Genomic DNA, 21,652 nt, shown 5'->3' with positions numbered 1-21,652 from the left:
ATTTAGCATGGCCAATCCACCTAACCCGCACATCTTTGGACTTTGCTAAGTCTGGGCTAACTTCTGTTTTATTATGCTTTTGTTCAGCAGTTTGGGACATTTTGCTACATTAAAGGTGCTGTCTAAATGCAAGCTGGGTGAGGATAGGATCTAGATCATAGAATCCCTACAGCGCAGGAGGAGGCCACTCAGCCCATCAAGTCTGCACTGACTCTCTGACAGTGTCTTGCCCAGTCCCTGTCCCCCCACATTTACCATGGCCAATCCACCTAACCTACACATCTTGGGACTGCGGGAGGAAACCGGAGTACCCGGAGGAAACCCATGCAGCCACGGGAAGGGGGGTGGGGGGAAATGTGCAAGGCCGGAATGGAACCCAGGTCCCTGGCGCTGAGGCAGTAAGGCCAACCACTGTGCCATCCACTAGTTTTCCCTATTTTTTCCTTCACAGTCAAATAGCTTGCAAAAACATACTGTTCATGAATACATATGAAGACACAGTAAAATAGCAGTTAGCAGCCAGTACCTGCAAACTGTCCAAGGTAAAGTTGTGCAATGCTCTGTTCAGGCTGCAGCTGAAGTATCGTGCACAGCTCTAACTGCCTGAGGTGGAGGAAATGGTACTGAAACAAAAAAAGAAAGGCTGTGAGGAAGCTATTGGGAAAAGTTAGATGAACAGGCTCTTCAACCTCAAAAACAGATGCCTCAGACATTCAGTGCAAAGTAAACCGAGTACAATGCCTTCAGATATGTCAGAGCAGCTGCTTACAGGAACGGATTTAAACTAGTGAATGGCAAATTTAGGACATGTCAGGGCATAGAGTACTGCTAAAGCTTAAGCAGCTTCTGTCATTTAAACCAGAAGATCTAATTTATTTAAGAAACACTAGATGCTGTAACAGGATAGGATGAGGATTACAGATAGAAATCAAGTTGCCCAAGGCCCTTCTTCATCAAAAACTATTTCAGGCTTCAGTTAGCACCTCCACAAAATGGGAACAAATGTTAGAGAAAATAAAGCATTGCAAATTGGAAACCTGTGTATAGTATATCCAATTTGAGCGCGATAAACTAGTAATAATCTAGTAACAAGGTGTGATTTTCAATCTGCCACTTTGGCATAAAACCTCTGAGGCCTCGACTTTTACATAAACGCATACAGAAATTTCAACTTTAAAAAAGGCCAGTAAGACCAACTAGTCCATGCTGTTTAGATAAAAGCTGTAGTCCTATATTAACATGGGATGAGAGGAGCAAACTGGGGCTGTGTTGACCCTTCAGTCCTATACTCAGCTTAATGATGAGTTACCATTTAGTAATTTTAGGTAGTAGGAATCTACAATGAATATCATCGTAAGGAGGGAAACAAAGCAAAAGGGAATCAAGGGTTACAGGGAAAGGGCAGGAAAGTGGAATGTCGAAGCAGCCACGATCCTATTGAATGGTGGAGCAGGCTCGAGGTGCCAAACTGTCCACTTCTGTTCCTATTTCTTATGGTCTTAACTAAACATTGAAGAACCACGTGATGATGCAGCAGCATATCCTCTGTGGCTGAGTCAGCTCCATAAACAATTGCATTTGCAGCAAAACAGACAAGGTTTTGCCCTCATATGCCATGCACCATTCAAATAAAAATAAACCTATATGGATTAAAAAGAAACTCTCAGAAGTTCTGGAATATGCTCCACAGAATCATACTAAAACCATAGCAAGAGTGGTTTGCCTATTGAATGATCTAGTCACAGTTGTAAAAGTTGAGGAATCAAGTTAGCTTCTCGGGATGGCACAGTGGTTAGCACTGCTGTCTCACGGTGCCAGGGACACAGGTTCCATTCCCAGCTTGGGTCACTGTCTGTGCGGAGTCTGCACATTCTCCACTTCTCTACTTTGGTTTCCTCCGGTTTCCTCCCACAGTCTGAAATACCTGCTGCATTGGCCATGCCAAATTCTCCCTCAGTGTACCCAAACAGGCACGGGAGTGTGGCAACTAGGGAATTTTCACATTGCAGTGTTAATGTAAGCTTACTTGTGATACTAATAAATAAAATTAATCAGCCTGTCGATTCTTTTGCAGAACATGTCTGCAGTAAGAAGTAAATTCGATTTACTTTTCTAATAACCTGATCTAATAAATTAAACTTAGAAATGGGCTGATGGTCAAAATATACTGAAAGAAATAAACTTTTGGAGGGGAAGGGTTTTGAAAAACATACTGATGTAAAGCCACGAGTGAGTGGGTCTGAGTTGACCCAGTGCCAGCACACGTCCCACTTCCCCAGCCTGCAGCATGAACACTGCAGGCGGAGACAGAGCTCAGAGGACAGGGCCCCCTGAAGGTGCAAAGTGAGCGGGGATTCAACAGCAACAAATGTCCGGCCCCGCTCCAGAGGCCGGCTCTCAGACCCACACCCTCCCACACCGGGGAGCCAGCTCCTCACTCACACACTGACCGCTCCGGGGAGGCAGCGCTTCACTCACGCACTGACCGCTCGGGGAGGCAGCGTTTCACTCACACACTGACCACTCCGGGAAGGTAGCTTCACTCACACACTGACCGCTTGGGGAGGCAGCGTTTCACTCACACACTGACCACTCCGGGAAGGTAGCTTCACTCACACACTGACCGCTCCGGGGAGGCAGCGCTTCACTCACACACAGACCGCTCCGGGGAGGCAGCGCTTCACACACACACTGACCACTCTGGGGAGGCAGCGCTTCACTCACACACTGACCGCTCCGGGGAGACAGCTCCTCACTCTCACACTGACCGTTCCGGGGAGGCAGTGCTTCACTCACACACCGACCACTCCGGGGAGGCAGCGCTTCACTCACACACTGACCACTCCGGGGAGGCAGCTCCTCACTCACACACTGACCGCTCTGGGGAGGCAGCACCTCACTCTCACACTGACCGCTCCGGGGAGGCTGCGCGTCACTCACACACTGACCACTCCGGGGAGGCAGCGCTTCACTCACACACTGACCACTCCGGGGAGGCAGCTCCTCACTCACACACTGACCGCTCTGGGGAGGCAGCACCTCACTCTCACACTGACCGCTCCGGGGAGGCTGCGCGTCACTCACACACTGACCACTCCGGGGAGGCAGCGCTTCACTCTCACACTGACCGCTCCGGGGAGGCAGCGCTTCACTCACACATTGACCGCTCCAGGGAGGCAGCGCTTCACTCACACACTGACCACTCCAGGAAGGCAGTGCTTCATTCACACACCGACCACTCCGGGGAGGCTGCGCTTCACTCACACACTGACCGCTCCGGGGAGGCAGCGCTTCACTCACACACACTGACTACTCCAGGGAGGCAGCGCTTCACTCACACACACTGACCACTCCAGGGAGGCAGCGCTTCACTCACACTGACCGCTCCGGGGAGGCAGCGCTTTACTCACTCACACTGACCACTCCAGGGAGGCAGCGCTTCACTCACACTGACCGCTCCGGGGAGGCAGCGCTTTACTCACTCACACTGACCACTCCAGGGAGGCAGCGCATCACTCACACACACTGACCACTCCAGGGAGGCAGCGCTTCACTCACACACACTGACCGCTCCGGGGAGGCAGCGCTTCACTCATAAGAACATAAGAACATAAGAAATAGGAGCAGGAGTAGGCCATCTAGCCCCTCGAGCCTGCCCCGCCATTCAATAAGATCATGGCTGATCTGACGTGGATCAGTACCACTTACCCGCCTGATCCCCATAACCCTTAATTCCCTTACCGATCAGGAATCCATCCATCCGCGCTTTAAACATATTCAGCGAGGTAGCCTCCACCACCTCAGTGGGCAGAGAATTCCAGAGATTCACCACCCTCTGGGAGAAGAAGTTCCTCCTCAACTCTGTCTTAAACCGACCCCCCTTTATTTTGAGGCTGTGTCCTCTAGTTTTAACTTCCTTACTAAGTGGAAAGAATCTCTCCGCCTCCACCCTATCCAGCCCCCGCATTATCTTATAAGTCTCCATAAGATCCCCCCTCATCCTTCTAAACTCCAACGAGTACAAACCCAATCTCCTCAGCCTCTCCTCATAATCCAAACCCCTCATCTCCGGTATCAACCTGGTGAACCTTCTCTGCACTCCCTCCAATGCCAATATATCCTTCCTCATATAAGGGGACCAATACTGCACACAGTATTCCAGCTGCGGCCTCACCAATGCCCTGTACAGGTGCATCAAGACATCCCTGCTTTTATATTCTATCCCCCTCGCAATATAGGCCAACATCCCATTTGCCTTCTTGATCACCTGTTGTACCTGCAGACTGGGCTTTTGCATCTCATGCACAAGGACCCCCAGGTCCCTTTGCACGGTAGCATGTTTTAATTTGTTTCCATTGAGATAGTAATCCCATTTGTTATTATTTCCTCCAAAGTGTATAACCTCGCATTTCTCAACGTTATACTCCATTTGCCATATCCTCGCCCACTCACTCAGCCTGTCCAAATCTCTCTGCAGATCTTCTCCGTCCTCCACACGATTCACTTTTCCACTTATCTTTGTGTCGTCTGCAAACTTCGTTACCCTACACTCCGTCCCCTCCTCCAGATCATCTATATAAATGGTAAACAGTTGCGGCCCGAGTACCGATCCCTGCGGCACGCCACTAGTTACCTTCCTCCAACCGGAAGGTACTCACACACTGACCGCTCCGGGGAGGCAGCGCTTCACTCACACATTGACCGCTCCGGGGAGGCAGCGCTTCACTCACACATTGACCGCTCCAGGGAGGCAGCGCTTCACTCACACACTGACCGCTCCGGGGAGGCAGCGCTTCACTCACACACTGACCGCTCCGGGGAGGCAGCGCTTCACTCACACACTGACCGCTCCGGGGAGGCAGCGCTTCACTCACACACACTGACCACTCCGGGGAGGCAGCGCTTCACTCACACACACTGACCGCTCCGGGGAGGCAGCGCTTCACTCACACACACTGACCGCTCCAGGGAGGCAGCGCTTCACTCACACGGACCGCTCCGGGGAGGCAGCGCTTCACTCACACACACTGACCGCTCCGGGGAGGCAGCACTTCACTCACACACTGACCGCTCCGGGGAGGCAGCGCTTCACTCACACACTGACCGCTCCGGGGAGGCAGCGCTTCACTCACACACTGACTGCTCCGGGGAGGCAGCGCTTCACTCACACACTGACCGCTCCGGGGAGGCAGCGCTTCACTCACACACACTGACCGCTCCGGGGAGGCAGCGCTTCACTCACACACACTGACCACTCCGGGGAGGCAGCGCTTCACTCACACACACTGACCGCTCCGGGAGGCAGCGCTTCACTCACACACTGACCGCTCCGGGGAGGCAGCGCTTCACTCACACACTGACCGCTCCGGGGAGGCAGCGCTTCAGTCACACACTGACCGCTCCGGGGAGGCAGCGCTTCACTCACACACTGACCGCTCCGGGGAGGCAGCGCTTCACTCACACACTGACCGCTCTGGGGAGGCAGCGCTTCACTCACACACTGACCGCTCCGGGGAGGCAGCGCTTCACTCACACACTGACCGCTCCGGGGAGGCAGCGCTTCACTCACACACTGACCGCTCCGGGGAGGCAGCGCTTCACTCACACACTGACCGCTCCGGGGAGGCAGCGCTTCACTCACACACTGACCGCTCCGGGGAGGCAGCGCTTCACTCACACACTGACCGCTCCGGGGAGGCAGCGCTTCACTCACACACTGACCGCTCCGGGGAGGCAGCGCTTCACTCACACACTGACCGCTCCGGGGTGGCAGCGCTTCACTCACACACTGACCGCTCCGGGAGGCAGCGCTTCACTCACACACTGACCCCTCCGGGGAGGCAGCGCTTCACTCACACACTGACCGCTCCGGGGAGGCAGCGCTTCACTCACACACTGACCGCTCCGGGAGGCAGCGCTTCACTCACACACTGACCGCTCCGGGGAGGCAGCGCTTCACTCACACACTGACCGCTCCGCACAAACTTCCGACCGCGGTGGTTCACCGTCACCAGGCCAACAACCCGCCGGAAACGCGTCACCGCCGAACCGCGCGTGGAAGGGGCTGGAGGACGGCGGGGCGGAGCAGGAGGCTCGGAAGGCCGGGGTAAGCGGAACAGGAGGATGCGCCAGGCGGGGCAGGAGGCTGACGGGGGTGGGGCAAGCGGAAAGGGGGCGGGATATGAGCGCACGGTAGGATGGGGGAAGGATGCAAGAGGGCGGGGGAGGAGGACGAGTGAGTGGAGACTGGGGGCGGGGTGCGAGCGGGGGAGGCGGGGTGCGAGCGGGGGGGGCGGGGTGCGAGCGGGGGGGGGCGGGGTGCGAGCGGGGGGGGGGCGGGGTGCGAGCGGGGGGGGGGCGGGGTGCGAGCGGGGGGGGGGCGGGGTGCGAGCGGGGGGGGGCGGGGTGCGAGCGGGGGGGGGGCGGGGTGCGAGCGGGGGGGGGGCGGGGTGCGAGCGGGGGGGGGGGCGGGGTGCGAGCGGGGGGGGGGGGCGGGGTGCGAGCGGGGGGGGGGGCGGGGTGCGAGCGGGGGGGGGGGCGGGGTGCGAGCGGGGGGGGGCGGGGTGCGAGGGGGGGGGGGGCGGGGTGCGAGCGGGGGGGGGCGGGGTGCGAGCGGGGGGGGGGGCGGGGTGCGAGCGGGGGGGGGGGCGGGGTGCGAGCGGGGGGGGGGCGGGGTGCGAGCGGGGGGGGGGCGGGGTGCGAGCGGGGGGGGGCGGGGTGCGAGCGGGGGGGGGCGGGGTGCGAGCGGAGGGGGGGCGGGGTGCGAGCGGGGGGGGGGCGGGGTGCGAGCGGGGGGGGGGCGGGGTGTGAGCGGGGGGGGGGCGGGGTGTGAGCGGGGGGGGGCGGAGTGTGAACGCGCCGTGGCGTGAGCGGGGGGGCGGGGGCGGTGTGTGAGCGGGGCGGGGCGTCAGCGGGGGTGTTAGAGGGGGGCGGGGAGTGAGAGGGGGGCGGGGTGTGAAGGCGCAGGGGGGGCGGGGTGTGAAGGCGCAGGGGGGGCGGGGTGTGAAGGCGCAGGGGGGGCGGGGTGTGAAGGCGCAGGGGGGGCGGGGTGTGAAGGCGCAGGGGGGGCGGGGTGTGAAGGCGCAGGGGGGGCGGGGTGTGAAGGCGCAGGGGGGGCGGGGTGTGAAGGCGCAGGGGGGCAGGGTGTGAAGGCGCGGGGGGGGCGGGGTGTGAAGGCGCAGGGGGGGCGGGGTGTGAAGGCGCAGGGGGGGCGGGGTGTGAAGGCGCAGGGGGGGCGGGGCGTGAAGGCGCAGGGGGGGCGGGGCGTGAAGGCGCAGGGGGGGCGGGGCGTGAAGGCGCAGGGGGGGCGGAGCGTGAGCCGTGGGCGGGAAGCGGGGCGTGAGCGGGGGGCGGGCCGCGTGAGGGGGAGGGGGAAACGGTTGCTGAAGGGACGGTTTTACGGTTCCCTGATTGGTTCACTTTACACGGCCCTGATTGGCCATTCGGTGAGAAGGCTGTGATTGGTTGCTATGAGGACGGTGTGTGTGGGGCCTAATGGAGAGGGTTGGGAATCATTCACCCGGTAAAAATAACTCACCTCCAGGAGCTGTATGAAAATGTTCGGGATAAAATCGCTCTGAAGCATTTTTGATCGCGAACTGTTTGTGTGAAATAATCGGGAAACGCCACTGGGGTAATCTGTATGGGGGTTAATCTATATGGGGGTTAATCTATAGGAGAGTTAATATATATGGGGTTAATCTATAGGAGGATTGATCTATATGGGGGGTTAATCTATAGGAGGTGCAGTGGTTATTCTATAAGGAGTTTGTTTAATTTACAGGAGGTTTGTTTTAATCCATAGGAAACACTGGGGTTATTTTATAAGAGGTCGTAGGGTTAATTTATAGGAGGTACTAGGTTTAATCTACAGGAAACATTCATCTACAGGAGGTGCTCTGATTAATCTGTGAGATACTGGGGTTAATTTATAAGAGTATAATACATTAATTTTTAGGAGAAAACTGATAGAGTTGCAAAATCCTGGGAATTGCTGAAAATGAAGAGCCAAACAAGGTAAATGAGTTGACAGCACAAATCATTGTGAACGAGTATGATCTGGTGGCCATTACAGAGACAGGTGGCAGGATGGTCATGACTAGGCGTTAAATATCCAGGGGTATTATTAGACTGTTCGGAGGGACAGAAAGGAAGGTAAGGGAGGTGGTGTAGCTCTGATATTTAAGGATGATATCAGGGCGGAACTGAGAGATGATATAGGTTCTATGGAAAAAAGTTGAATCCATTTGGGTGGAAATTAGAAATAGTAAGGAGAAAAAGCCACTAATAGGCGTAGTCTGTAGGCCACTAAATAATGACATCATGGGGTGGGGGGGGGTGAGAAATAAACAAAGAAATAACTGATGCATGTAAAAATGGTACAGCAATTATCATGGGGGATTTTAATCTGCATATCAATTGGTCAAACCAGGTCGGTCAGTGCAGCCTTGAGGAGGAGTTCATAGAATGTATCCCTGATAGCTTCCTTGAATGGTATGTAATGGAACCTATAAGGGAGCAAGCTATCCTAGATCTGGTCCTGTGTAATGAGACAGGAATAATTAATGATCTTGCAGTTAGGGATCCTCTTGAAAGAAGCGATCACAGTATGGTTGAATTTAAAATACAGATGGAGTGTGAGAAGGTAAAATCCAATACCAGTGTCTTGTGCTTAAACAAAGGAGACTACAAAGGGATGAGGGAGGAGTTGGCTAAGGTAGAGTAGGAGCAAAAACTTTCTGGTGGGACAATTGAGGAACAGTGGAGGACTTTCAAAGCAATCTTTCACAGTGCTCAGCAAAAGTATATACCAGTGATAAGGAAGAGCTGGAGAAAAAGAGATAATCAGCCATGGATATCTAAGGAAATAAAGGAGGATATGAAATTGAAAGAAAATGCATACAAAGTGACAAAGATTAGTGGGAACCTAGAGGATTGAGAAATCTTAAAGGGCAGCAGAAAGCCACGAAAAAAGCTATAAAGAAAAGTAAGATGGATTATGAGTAAACCAGCTCAGAATATAAAAAGAGCAAAAGTTTCTACAAATATATAAAATGAAAAAGAGTAGCGAAAGTAAACATTGGTCCTTTAGAGGACTGTAATAACTGGAAATGAGAAAATGGCTGAGGCATTGAACAGGTATTTTGTGTCGGTCTTCACAGTGGAAGTCACAAATAGCATGCCAAAAATTGATGACAGGAAGGCAGGATAGAACCTAGAAACTATCATTATCACGAAAGAGGTAGTGTTGGACAAGTTAATGGGGCTAAAGGTAGACAAGTCTCCTGGTCCTGATGGAATGCATCCCAGGGTACTAAAAGAGATGGCGGGAGAAATAGCAAATGCACTAGTGGTAATTTACCAAAATTCACTGGACTCTGGGGTGATTCCCGCAGATTGGAAAACAGCAAATGTGACGCTACTGTTTAAAAAAGGAGGTAGACAAAAGGCAGGTAACCATAGGCCGGTTAGCTTAACTTCTGTAGTAGGGAAAATGCTTGAATCTATCATCAAGGAAGAAATAGCGAGACATCTGGATATAAATTGTCCCATTGGTAAGACGCAGCATGGGTTCATGAAGGAAAGGTCATGTTTGACTAATTTTGTTGGAATCTTTTGAGAACATTACATGTGCAGTGGACAATGGAGAGCCTGTGGATGTGGTGTATCTGGATTTCCAGAAAGCATTTGACAAGGTGCCGCACCAAAGACTGCTCCATAAGATAAAGCCGCACGGTGTTGCGGGTAATGTATTAGCATGGAAAGAGGATTGGTTAACTAACAGAAAGCAAAGAATGGGGTAAATGGGTGTTTTTCTGGTTGGCGATCAGTGACTAGTGGTGTGCCTCAGGGATCAGTGTTGAGACTGCAATTGTTTACTATATACATAGATGATTTGGAGTTGGGGACTAAGTGTAGTGTGTCAAAATTCGCAGATGACACTAAGATGGATGGCAGAGCAAAGTGTGCAGAGGACGTTGAAAGTCTGCAAAGGGATATAGATAATCTAAGTGAGTGGGCGAGGGTCTGGCAGATGGAGTACAATGTTGGTAAATGTGAGGTCATCCATTTTGGTCGGAATAACAGCAAAATGGACTATTATTTAAACGATAAAAAATTGCGGCATGCTGCTGTGCAGAGGGACCTGGGTGTCCTTGTGCAGGAATCTCAAGGAGTTGGTTTGCAGGTGCAGCAGATAATTAAGAAGGCAAATGGAATTTTGTCCTTTATTGCTAGAGGGATGGAGTTTAAAAACAAGGAGGTTATGTTGCAGCTGTATAAGGTGCTGGTGAGGCCACACCTGGACGACTGTGTACAGTTTTGGTCTCCTTACTTGAGAAAGGATATACTGGCACTGGAAGGGGTACAGAGGAGATTCACTAGGTTGATTCCGGAGTTGAGAGGGTTGGCTTATGAGGAGAGACTGAGGCTATACCCATTGGAATTCAGAAGAATCATAGAATCCTACAGTGCAGAAAGAGGCCATTCGGCCCATCGAGTCTGCATCAACCACAATCCCACCCAGGCCCTATCCATATATCCCTACATATTTACCCACTAACCCCTCTAACCTATGCATCCCGGGACACTTAGCGGCAATTTAGAATGGCCAATCAACCTAGCCTGCACATCTTTGGACTGTGGGAGGAAACTGGAGCACCCGGAGGAAACCCACGCAGGCACAGGGAGAATGTGCAAACTCCACACAGATAGCGACCCGAGCCGGGATTCGAACCCAGGTCCCTGGAGCTGTGAAGCAGCAGTGCTAACCACTGTGCTACCATGCCGTGAGGGGAGATCTTATAGGAACATATAAGATTATGAAGGGAATAGAAAAGATAGAAGCAGGGAAGTTGTTTCCACTGGCGGGTGAAAGTAGAACTAGGGGACATAGCCTCAAAATAAGGGAAAGCAGATTTAGGACTGAGTTGAGGAGGAACTTCTTCACACAAAGGGTTGTGAATCTGTGGAATTCCCTGCCCAGTGAAGCAATTGAGACTACCTCATTGAATGTTTTTAAGGCAAGGATAGATACATTTTTGAACGGTAAAGGAATTAAGGGTTATGGTGAGCGGGCGGGCAAGTGAAGCTGAGTCCACGAAAAGATCAACCAAGATCTTATTGAATGGCGGAGCAGATGGCCTTATATCTTTCAATATCAACCACAATGTACATTGAGGTGTACCTGTGCAGTCCCTCATCAGAGCTCCAGGGAAGTCCTGACCCGCCATGCATGCCAACTGCCTGGAAAGTTTAAACTTCTGATGGACACTTTTTCTGCACTCTGGGCCTCTGCAAAAATTTCTCCAGTGCTGAACATACCAGACATTTGAACCTGTTATGTGCTACTAACGTGGATACTTTCATGTGTAAAGTTTCATTCAAGAATCCTGGTGTAGGTCAGTGATTAATAGAGGAGCTCACACCACCACTCCCAGTGCCATACACATATGCCATCACCCACTGTCAAACCCATCCCCTGAGCAGACTGCCACCATCCCACCTGCTCAATTTCCTTCACTCGCTCCCATCCCGACTAACACTATTAATGCCCGTAAGACCATTACAACTTACCAGAATGTGGCAGCTCTGGGCAGGAAAGGGGAGGGCAAGAGGTAAGTCCTTGCCTCTCCTGCATTCTACATCCTTCAGCCCCTTGGGCGGCATCTTGGGATCCCTTCTGCACCCAGAACCAGAAGATATGGCTACTGTTATGAATAACAAATAAGTTTGCCATTTGTAATTATCTTTGCTTGCAGTCAGTGGCAATTCGAACAGGATTGCTGCTGACTGGAAGATCTGGCCCATTAAATTGTAACCTCGAATTTATGGAATTTTTTTCCAGACTGTTGGTAAATTCTAAAAACTTTGTAGAGTTAGAATAATTCACGTACCAGTAGAGTCTTTGAACATAACTTCTACTTTGTTATTGAACAAAGATACTTCATGCATATGTGAGTAAAATTATAATAACTCATATTTGACTAATAGGAACATTGAACATTTATAATCTTCAATAACAAAGATAATTCACACATATACCCTGCCTCATGGCACCCTCGCCCCTCATAAACTCTCTGCACCGCTATGCAATGATGTGTAACACACTTCCACGGTTTCTTTTAACTAACTTCAATGATTTCCTTTTGAGGAACATCTACTTCTGGCCCAAAAACATTCTGCCAATAGATGAGTCATTTTTTCCCGAACTTTGTGCTGACTGACACCCAGTGATTCAGGTTAGGTGGAGCCCTCCTTGGCTGCTTCTTTGGAAGCGTGTTCACACATGCATCTTCTTTTGTCTGCTCTGGTTGCTCAACTCTTGTCCATCTTTTTCAATTTCCATCTTCATAAGCATAATTCCCTCAGAAGAGCGAAAGCAAGGCAATTTCCCTCAAAAGCTTCCAGCACCCAGTGAGGAGCCACAGGGTTGTGTCATTGCTGTGCGGGGGGGAAAGCCAATCAAAGCACTGGGAAATGTTGCAAAGGAGCAGCCAATTGGACACATTTTTATCATATTCAAAAAAATGTCACGAATGCGAGGGACAGGCTCCCAGTAAACTTACTTTTTTCAAAAGGAGAGTAATTTTTCAATAGAGTAATTTTTGCACAGCTGTTAAAGTTTAATGTTTTGAAGTTTATTTATTAGTGTCACTAATAGGCTTACATCAAAACTGCAATGAAGTTACTGTGAAAATCCCCTCGTTGCCCACTCCGGCGCCTGTTAGGGTACACTGAGGGAGAATTTAGCACGGCCAGTGCACCTAACCAGCACATCTTTCGGATTGTGGGAGGAATCCGGAGCGCCCGGAGGAAACCCACGCAGACATGGGGTGAACGTGCAAACTCCACACAGACAGTGATCCAAGACGGGAATAGAATCCTTGTCCCTGGCACTGTGAGGCAGCAGTGCTAACCACTGTGCCACCATGCCGCTGTTGTCACTGTCTAATTCAATTTTTGGCATATTGATATTTCCATTTACTGAATCTTAATCCTCGTTTATGCTGATTCATCAAGTTTTGGGGATTTAAACTTCTGGTTATGTTTCTGAAAGGCATTTTAAATAAGTGTAAGTTGAATTGCACCAGTGCTATAATAATGTTGCCCAAATGTAAAAAAGAACACACACACTGTCAGAGGTTGCTATATTATAGGGGCAAGGTGCATGAACAGCCACCATAGGCCAGGCAGCAGGAGGAGAGATGTTGTGAATTTCTATTCTAGACTCACAGTGATAGCTTTTGTAAACTCCTTTTACAGAGAGTCATCACTTCATCAGGACTTGAATATCATTGGCCTTTGCATGTGGAAGGAGAAATGTTTTAACTAATCACACAGCCTGAAAAAGCATTGTCCCAGTCACAACAGAGAGAAACCATACACATGAGCGACGTGTGGGTGAGGCTTCAACTGATCCTGGAGAGAGACAAACCCTCACCATGGACAAACCATGGAAATGTGGATACTGTGGGAAGGGATTCAGTTACCCGTCCCAGATAGAAAATCATCGGCGCAGTCACACTGGGGAGAGACCATTCAACTGCTCCGTCTGTGAGGAAGAATTCACTCAGAGATCTAGCCTTTTGACACACCAACGAATTCACACTGGGGAGAGACCATTCATCTGCTTGGAGTGTGGGAAAGGATTTACTCAGTCAGCCAGCCTGCGAAGACACCAGCGAGTTCACACTGGGAAGAGACCGTATACCTGCACCGTGTGTGGGAAGGGATTCAGTCAGTCAGCCAATTTTCTGAGACACCAGCGAATTCACACTGGAGAGAAGCCATTCACCTGCTCCATGTGTGGGAAAGGATTCATTCAGTCATCTGAGCTTCTGACACACCAGCGAGTTCACACTGAGGAGAGACCTTTTCAATGCTCTGACTGTCGGAAGCGTTTTAAAAGTACAAAGCAGCTTCTGGCCCATCAGCGCACTCACACTGGGGAGAGGCCATTCACCTGCTCCGTGTGTGGAAAGGGATTCACTCGTTCATCCACTTTGCTGACACACCAACAGGTTCACACTGGGGAGAAGACATTCATGTGCTCTGATTGTGGGAAGGGATGCATTACTTCATCCCACCTACTGATACACCAGCGTGTTCACACTGGGGAAAGGCCGTTCACGTGTTCAATGTGTGGAAAGACATTCATTCAGTCATCACACCTGCAGAAACACCAGAGAGTTCACAAGTGACTGGAAGGGTTGGATTCTGCTCTTATTGGTGCTATTAATCACATCCATGTTTATTTTGACAGTTGGTGAATGTTTCTGCTGATGGTAACAACACTCTATCTTTTAATTCACTTAAATTTAATTCAATTCATTAATTTGATTAATATTAATGTAATAATTCACCCGATTGGCTGTTGTTGGATGACATTTTTTAAATAAAAATTCACCTGATTGGCTGTTCCTTCATGACATTTCCCAGTGCTTCGATTTTCTCTCCCCTCACACATCAGGGACTCAGCCGTATGACGACTCATTCAGTGCAGGAACCTTCCACTTATTTTCACCCATCTGAGGGAATCATGCTCATGAAGGAGGTACTTAGAAAATGCTTGTTAATAATATTATGGAACTACTTTAACATCAGGGCAAGTGTTTTTCTCAACATAAAGCACTTGCTGCAAACTGTCTGGAGGTATTTGTGAGATGGAAGGAACTGTATTCGTCACAAAAGTTGGCCCCATTTTCATTGCTGTATGCTCACAATAATGAGGCTCTTCATTGCAACAGTGCCAAACTGACATAGCAAAGGTTGCACCAGCTACTTTCAAAGATGCTGCACGGTTGCATAACCGAAGACAACTTTGGGCTGTCTGCCATAGAGACGAGCCGCCTCTCTGTGGAAGCAACAATACAAACTATGCTGAGATTGCAATGCAAATCCTAAAAGATCAGATCTCCCGGCATGTAAAGGCCCGCAACTTTGTCCAGTTGTTAAATTTCTTGCTGATGAGGTGGGTGGGGTATTATGATGTAGGCAAGATGGCCTACAAGATGAAGGCATGTAGAATCGCCGGCACCAATGCACCTCTCGCTGAGCACCCCTCCCATAGCATTCTATGGTTGGAGCAAGAGGTCAGCGAGAGCATGCCCTCCCCCCTGGAAGCCTCGGATGGATCTGTATCCAAGGTTACCATCACAACATCAGAGCAGTCTTCTTGAAAGTCAACCCACGGAGAGCAACTGGCCTGGATGGGGTACCCGGACGAGCACTCAGATCCTGCGCGGACCAGCTGATGGGGGTATTTGCAGACATCTTTAACCTCTCTTTACACCAACCTGAGGTCCCTGTTTCAAGAAGACGACCATCATCCCAGTACCAAAATAAAGCCATGCAGTCTGCCTTAATGACTATCGTCCTGTGGCTCTGACATTCATCAAAGATGGCACGAATCAATTCTAGCGTCCCAGACAGCCTGGATCCAATACAGTCTGCCTATTGCTGCAACAGGTCCACAGCAGACGCCATCTCCCTGGCCCTACACTCAACCCTGGAACACCTGGATAACAAAGACACCGATGTCAGACTCCTGTTTATTGACTACAGCTCAGCCTTCAACACCATTATTCCTACAAAACACATCTCCGAACTCCGTGGCCTGGGACTCGGCTCCTCCCCCTGCGACTGAATCTTAGACTTCCTAATCCACAGACTGCAATCAGTAAGGATAGGCAACAACACCTCTTCCACGATCATTCTCAACACCAGTGCCCCACAAGACTGTGTCTTCAGCCACTTGCTATACTCCTTAAACGCCTATGACTGTGTGGTCAAATTCCCCTCCAACTTGATTTTCAAGTTTGTTGATGACACCACCGTAGTGGGTCGGATCTCAAACAATGATGAGACGGAGTGCAGGAAAGAGATAGAGAATGTGGTGAACTGGTGTGGCAACAATAATCTCTCTCTCGATGTCAACAAAATGAAGGAGATAGTCATTAACTTCAGGAAGCATAGTGGAGGACATGCTCCTGTCTACATCAACGGGACGAAGTAGAAATGGTTGAGAGCTTCAAATTTCGTGGTGTCCAGATCACCAACAACCTGTCCTGGTCCCTCCACACCGATGCTATAGTTAAGAAAACCCACCACGCCTCTACTTTCTCAGGAGGCTACAGAACTTTGGCATGTCCGCTACAACTCTCAAATTTTACAGATGCACCATAAAAAGCATTCTTTCTCGTTGCATCACAGCTTGGTATGGCTCCTGCACTGTTCAAGACTGCAAGAAACTACAAAGAGTTGTGAACGAAGCCCAGTCCCTGACACAAACTAGCCTCCCATCCATTGACTCTGTCTACACTTCCCGCTGCCTCCGAAAAGCAGCCAGCATAATCGAGGACCTCACCCACCCAGAACATTCTTGAGGTACAAAATGTATCCACTACTGACAAGGAGTATCAAGTGGATATAGAGATTGGAATGTGCACATGCTATGTTGGGTTCAACGGCGCACTTTGTAAACATCAATATACCATAGTGAAACATTACAGGATCCATTCTTTCAACTTCCTCTCTATCAATAATAAGAGAATGTGCCTAAAGCTGCTTTACCTGGCTATCGGAAATGAAATTGTGATCGGTGCAAATTCGATGGGCCGAATGGCCTCCCTCTGCACTGTAGTGATTCTATGAAAATACACCCGAGGGCTAGTTTTGTCTCTCTGCCTGCAGGTCCCCATAAAGCACACCAGGAAAAGAAATCCTCACACCGGTACATGTTTAAGCTGAACATATGGAGGAAACCACGAAAAGCAGAAATAATTCCATAAATGGTGACTGTGGGCATTTCAGGATAGAGTGGACCTTCGATAAAATAGAAGCAGATGTGATCAAAATGACACATTGTCTTCTAAAACAGATGAAAGAAAAATCCCCAGAAACTCAAGTCAATAGTTTAAGCATTTGCACAGCAAAGTCGGACACTGAAGAGTGATCCTGCAACTGTGTCTGCACTGAAGACATTTGGGAAGTATACTGGGGCTGCCCATTACAGCTGTGACGAGGCACATAAATCAAGGTACGACCAACTGCAGTAAGCAGGAGAATAAGTGCATTTGGGGCCTTCAAACGAGAAGGAGACTGAAAATTGCTGGTGGACAGCTGAGAAGCTGCAGCAGACGAACAAAATGCACGTGTGAATTGTCTTCCATATAACAGCCAAGGGAGGGCTCCATCTAACCTGAATCATTGTGTGTCAGTCAATGAGAATATGTCCAAATGCTGGAATGTTATTGGGCCACAAGTAGAAGTTCCTTAAAAAGAAATCAGGAAGTTAGCAAAAAGTGTGGAAGTGCGTTACCCATCATTAAGGCGCAGTGAGGAATATCTATGATTGACGAGAAAGTTATGTGGCAGAACCAATGTCGGAAGAATATTTGATGAGCAATATTATGAAAGCTATGTTCAAAATTTCTCTTGGTTTTGTATGAATTATTGTAATTCTACATGTGTAATCAAAACATCTTTGTTGAGAAATATAGTAGAAATTATGGTCAAAGTTCCTATCAGTATTAACTGTGCACATGTATTCCCAAAGCATTTTTGAGTAATATGGTAGAAGTTATATTCCAAGTTCACAGTATTTTACACATGTAGAATTCCTTTGTGGAGTAATGTAGTAAACATTATGTTGAAAGTTCCTATTAGTATTATGTAGAATTAGAATAAAGTTTATGGTATTCTTCAACAATCTTTTTAAAAATCCATAAATCCCAAGTTGAAATTTGATGGGTGAATGCGCCAGATCTTTCGGTCAGCAGCAATGCTTCTGTTATCGCTGATGACTGCAAGCAAAGATAATTACAAATGACAATCTGTTTTTGTAACTGTAGCCAGGTCTTATGGTCCCGGGTACATCAGGGATCCCAGGATGCAGCCATTGGGGCAAAAGAACATGGAAGGCAAGAGAGGTGAGGACACGGCCCCTTCTTCCCACTGTCTTCTTTCCTGACTGCAGTTGCTATATTCTAGTAAATTTTAAAGGTTTTGAAGGATTTGGTGAAGTTTAGTAGGGGTGGGGGTGAGTGGAGAGGAATGGATAGTCAGGGTGGTGGACATTGTGTTTGTAGGAGTAGGCACTGGTGAGTGGGTTTGATAGTAGGTGATGGTACTGGGTGAACTCCCCTATTAATCACAGATCTATGCCAGGTCTTTATCACTGAAGCTAACCATGTAGGTAGTTAGTAACAGATCCAAATGTCCAATACAAAGTTCAGTGTCGGAGAAATTGTTTGCAGCGGCCTAGCACAAAACTATCCATTGGTAGTTTAAACTTTCTGGCCAGTTAGTGTGCCTGCCAGGTCAGAACATTCATGGGGCCCAGATGCACAACAGCAGATGTACACCTCAAAGTATGGGTTGCTGTTGGGTAATGGTAAACCTGGCCCATTGCTCTTCAATTTTAAAGATTCCTAGGATTTTGGAACTCTACTAGTCCACTCCAATAAACTAACCTTAGTGCTCTCTATAAATTAACTCAAGTACCTCAGAACCTTGCCCCAGAACCTCCTCTACATTACCCCATGACTTCCTGTAAATTATACCATGACCTCCTCTAGGTTAACCCAATGCTTCCTATAGATTAACCCCAGTGTCTTCTATAAATTAATACCAGTAACTCTTATAAATTACCCAACGTGCACCTAAAGTTACCTAGCTATGACTGTAACACAACATTCTGCATCCTCTCCTTTCCTTCCCTATGTTGTATAGCATGCAAGAAACAATATTTTTCACAGTATACTAATACATGTGACAATAATAAATCAAATCAAATCAGTTTCCATGAGCCTGAGTATTTCATGAACAGTTCACGTTCAAAGTCGCTTTGGAATTTTTTTCCCCCAAATAAATTAGTTCTTCACTGATCTTTCCTAAAATAGTTCCAACAAAAAATAATTTTCGTTCAGTTTGTCAAAAGACCAAGCAGTGTGTTCAAACTGTCTTCATATAAGCACATCCATGGAAGTCTCTGATTAGCCAATCAGAGTGTCTGACAGAATGGCCAATCAGGATGCTGAACAGTGAGCCAATCAGGGCAACGAATAGCTGTCCCATTGATCAACAGTTTGGCAGGGAGGGAAATTGCAGCCATGGTGGAGGGAGCCTGGGATGGGGCAGGAGCAACTAAGGGCAGCAAGTGCAAAGGATCATCATTACCTTTGCTCATAAGGGTCTGGGCACATTAGGTGTCCTATTGAGGCCCCTCCAGATTGTAACCAACGAGAAATTAATAGAACCTTCCGCTTTTATCTTAATTTTGCTGCAAAATATCTTGAAAAAGTTACATTTGTTAAATGAGACATAACTTTTTTTAATGGAATACTACATTCCCAATTATTGCTAAACACCCCCTCGGGCTCAGATATGCTCATTTTAAATTTGTTGAATCTCAAATTTAAAAGAAACTCCATATTTTGTTTTTTCAGGTTTATTTATGATGTTTTAGTTTCAGCTTAATTGAACCATAGTTTATTTTGTGATCTAAAAATTTAAATTAGAAGCAGTGATAATCTGTGCTTTTAATATCCCTGGTTTACTGTCTGTGAGAATACTTGTGTGTGATTAGCTGCTTCCCCTTCTTGATGGCAACACATCCCAGGATGTCTGGAGATCCCTTGACTTGGCACCAGATCTAAATAACCATCAGGAGAGAGGAAATACATGCCACAGAGATTGGTAGATGTTAGTTGACAGCGTTTGAGCTCAGTGGTGAGCAGTGCTGTTTCGTCACTGGTCATGAAATTCTGCCTAAGATGTTGCTGTCTGTGTTGGCCTGTTCCACAAGCTGCATTACATTGGTATCCTGTATCACAGTGAGAGAAAGGGTATGGTGAAGTTGGTGTACTTACCCATTAACATGGCAAAATAAATTAGGGTTTATCTGTTCAATTAGTGTTAAGTGACTTATTTAATGGTGTGGCTACTGCCAAATAACCTCTCTGGCACTGAAAAATGAATCTTACAAGTAGGAAATGTCATTCTTCAGATTTTTTTACTACAGCATATTTTTATATAACGCAGCTATGATTTTCCCCCTCAATTGCTAGGGTTAGTTCGTTGTTCAGGAAGTGAATCTTCAACTCCTAGAGATTCCAGGACAGCACTGGAGAAGTTGTCAATTTCTCCACACTCTGGTGCAGAGAGTAAAGTTGTCTGTCAGCTCTGGGACATCTTTCTATCATGTCTGGGCAATCTCCAGTCCCATAATTTTTGTTCCAATTTATAATGCAAGACACTTCCTTTATTTAAAGAGGTGACTACTGAAGGCAGCGGTAGATCTTTTTATTTAGTTTATCTTTCTGTCTCTCCTTTTTGACATAATTTATTGTCACATGTATTGGGATACAGTGAAAAGTATTGTTTCTTGTGCGCTATACAGATAAAACATACTGTTCAAAGAATAAATAGGGGAGAAGGAAAGGAGAGGGTGCAGAATATAGTATTACAGTCATAGCTAGGGTGTAGAGAAAGATCAGCTTAAAATAGAGTAGGTCCATTCAAACGTTTGATGGAAGCGGAGAAGAAGCTGTTCTTGAGTCGGTTGGTATTGACCTCAGACTTTTGTATATTTTTCCCGACAGAAGAAGGTGGAAGAGCATATGTCCGGGGTGCGTGGGGTCCTTGATTATGCTGGCTACTTTTCCAAAGCAACAGGAAGCGTAGACAGATTCACTGCAGGGGAGACTGGTTTGCGTGATGAACTGGGCTACAATTCACGACCCTTTGTAGTTTCTTGCAGTCTTGCTGTCTTAATCCTTTCTTTTTTTTTCACTTTGTTTTGCATTCTGTGCATGACTTTACATTGAATTCAATATTCTAACATACAGTTCCTGGTTTAGAATTGGCTATGGATTTTTCAATCTGGTTGGTTGAAGAGATACACTATTGCTAGCCCTGTTCACACAGCTCACAGATTCCCTGCAGAGGGTGCTGTGCTACTTTGAATGTATAATTACCACAAATATCAGTGTAAAAGCCCACAGCATATCTAGGCAAGTGGAAGTGACTTCCAAATACCACAAAATCTGTGTGTGTGTGTATATATATATATATATATATATTATGTTATATATATAAAACATAGAATATTATTTGTGCATATTTTGTGGCTGTGTACAGATATTTCTTGGTATTTGTGTACATTGTTTGCGTGTCAGACCAACTAACAATTCATTTTGGCATCTTGTGGCTGGACATGAGTGGAGGAAGGAATTGTGCCCAGAGGCTGCATATTTACGTGATGGGTATGGAATAGTAGGTTGAGTGAAACTTTTTAAAACTCGCTGAAATGGGGTAATTGAAATAATTTGATAAAAGGATTGGTATTAAAATGAGCATTAACAGCATTGTCATCTTTCTAAACATGATGGGAAATGTAACCAACATGGCCATGATATCAATAAATGTTAGAGCACAGGCTTGGAGGCATTCGATGGGAGGCATTCCCAGCCTCCCAGTGAGGTAACAGGGAACACCTACAAGCTACATAATTCTGCTCAGAAGGCAGTTTTGTGAAATGTGATGACTGAAAGATATAAATTATGTGCTACCAACCCTGTACCTTAGAGAGAGGCACCAAGGCAATGTTTGGTTCTCTCTCTCAGCATATGCTTGAATAAAGACTTTGCTT

General features: G+C 48.1%; 2 protein-coding genes across 14 annotated transcripts in view; one reads left to right on the top strand and one right to left on the bottom strand.

Annotated features, from left to right (window-relative positions):
* elmod2 (ELMO/CED-12 domain containing 2) overlaps positions 1 to 6,109 on the bottom strand; it is a 23,181-nt gene extending 17,072 nt beyond the window's left edge. The window contains exons 1-2 of one of the 8 annotated variants that reach the window (XM_078210707.1): positions 5,964 to 6,109; positions 527 to 623 (exon numbers count right to left, since the gene is read on the bottom strand). The gene's annotated coding sequence lies outside the window, so the exon portion shown is untranslated. Of the gene's footprint in view, positions 1 to 526; positions 624 to 2,442; positions 2,450 to 4,732; positions 4,754 to 4,954; positions 4,963 to 5,927 lie in introns of those variants that run through there. The other 7 variants (XM_078210716.1, XM_078210771.1, XM_078210726.1 and 4 more) reach the window with 7 other exon arrangements.
* LOC144492596 (uncharacterized) lies at positions 6,051 to 21,652 on the top strand. Of its 6 annotated transcripts, none has more exons than XM_078210793.1 (3): positions 6,184 to 6,235; positions 7,958 to 8,016; positions 13,264 to 21,652. In XM_078210793.1, exon 3 carries the CDS (start codon positions 13,443 to 13,445, stop codon positions 14,199 to 14,201), a length of 759 nt encoding a protein of 252 aa, XP_078066919.1. In that variant the 5' UTR covers positions 6,184 to 6,235; positions 7,958 to 8,016; positions 13,264 to 13,442; the 3' UTR covers positions 14,202 to 21,652. The 6 variants fall into 6 exon arrangements, 5 of the variants coding, with proteins under 5 accessions (XP_078066946.1, XP_078066919.1, XP_078066910.1 ...); XM_078210784.1 differs by lacking the exon at positions 6,184 to 6,235 and adding an exon at positions 7,323 to 7,445; XM_078210804.1 differs by lacking the exon at positions 6,184 to 6,235 and adding an exon at positions 7,510 to 7,633.

This window comes from Mustelus asterias, chromosome 1 (genome assembly GCF_964213995.1).
Source record: "Mustelus asterias chromosome 1, sMusAst1.hap1.1, whole genome shotgun sequence".
Taxonomy (NCBI): domain Eukaryota; kingdom Metazoa; phylum Chordata; class Chondrichthyes; order Carcharhiniformes; family Triakidae; genus Mustelus; species Mustelus asterias.
This window is presented reverse-complemented; position numbering and strand designations above follow the sequence as displayed.

Bases quoted from the DNA above. Each gene is read 5' to 3' on its own strand.
- LOC144492596 (XM_078210820.1), top strand. From the start codon at position 13,443: ATGGACAAACCATGGAAATGTGGATACTGTGGGAAGGGATTCAGTTAC.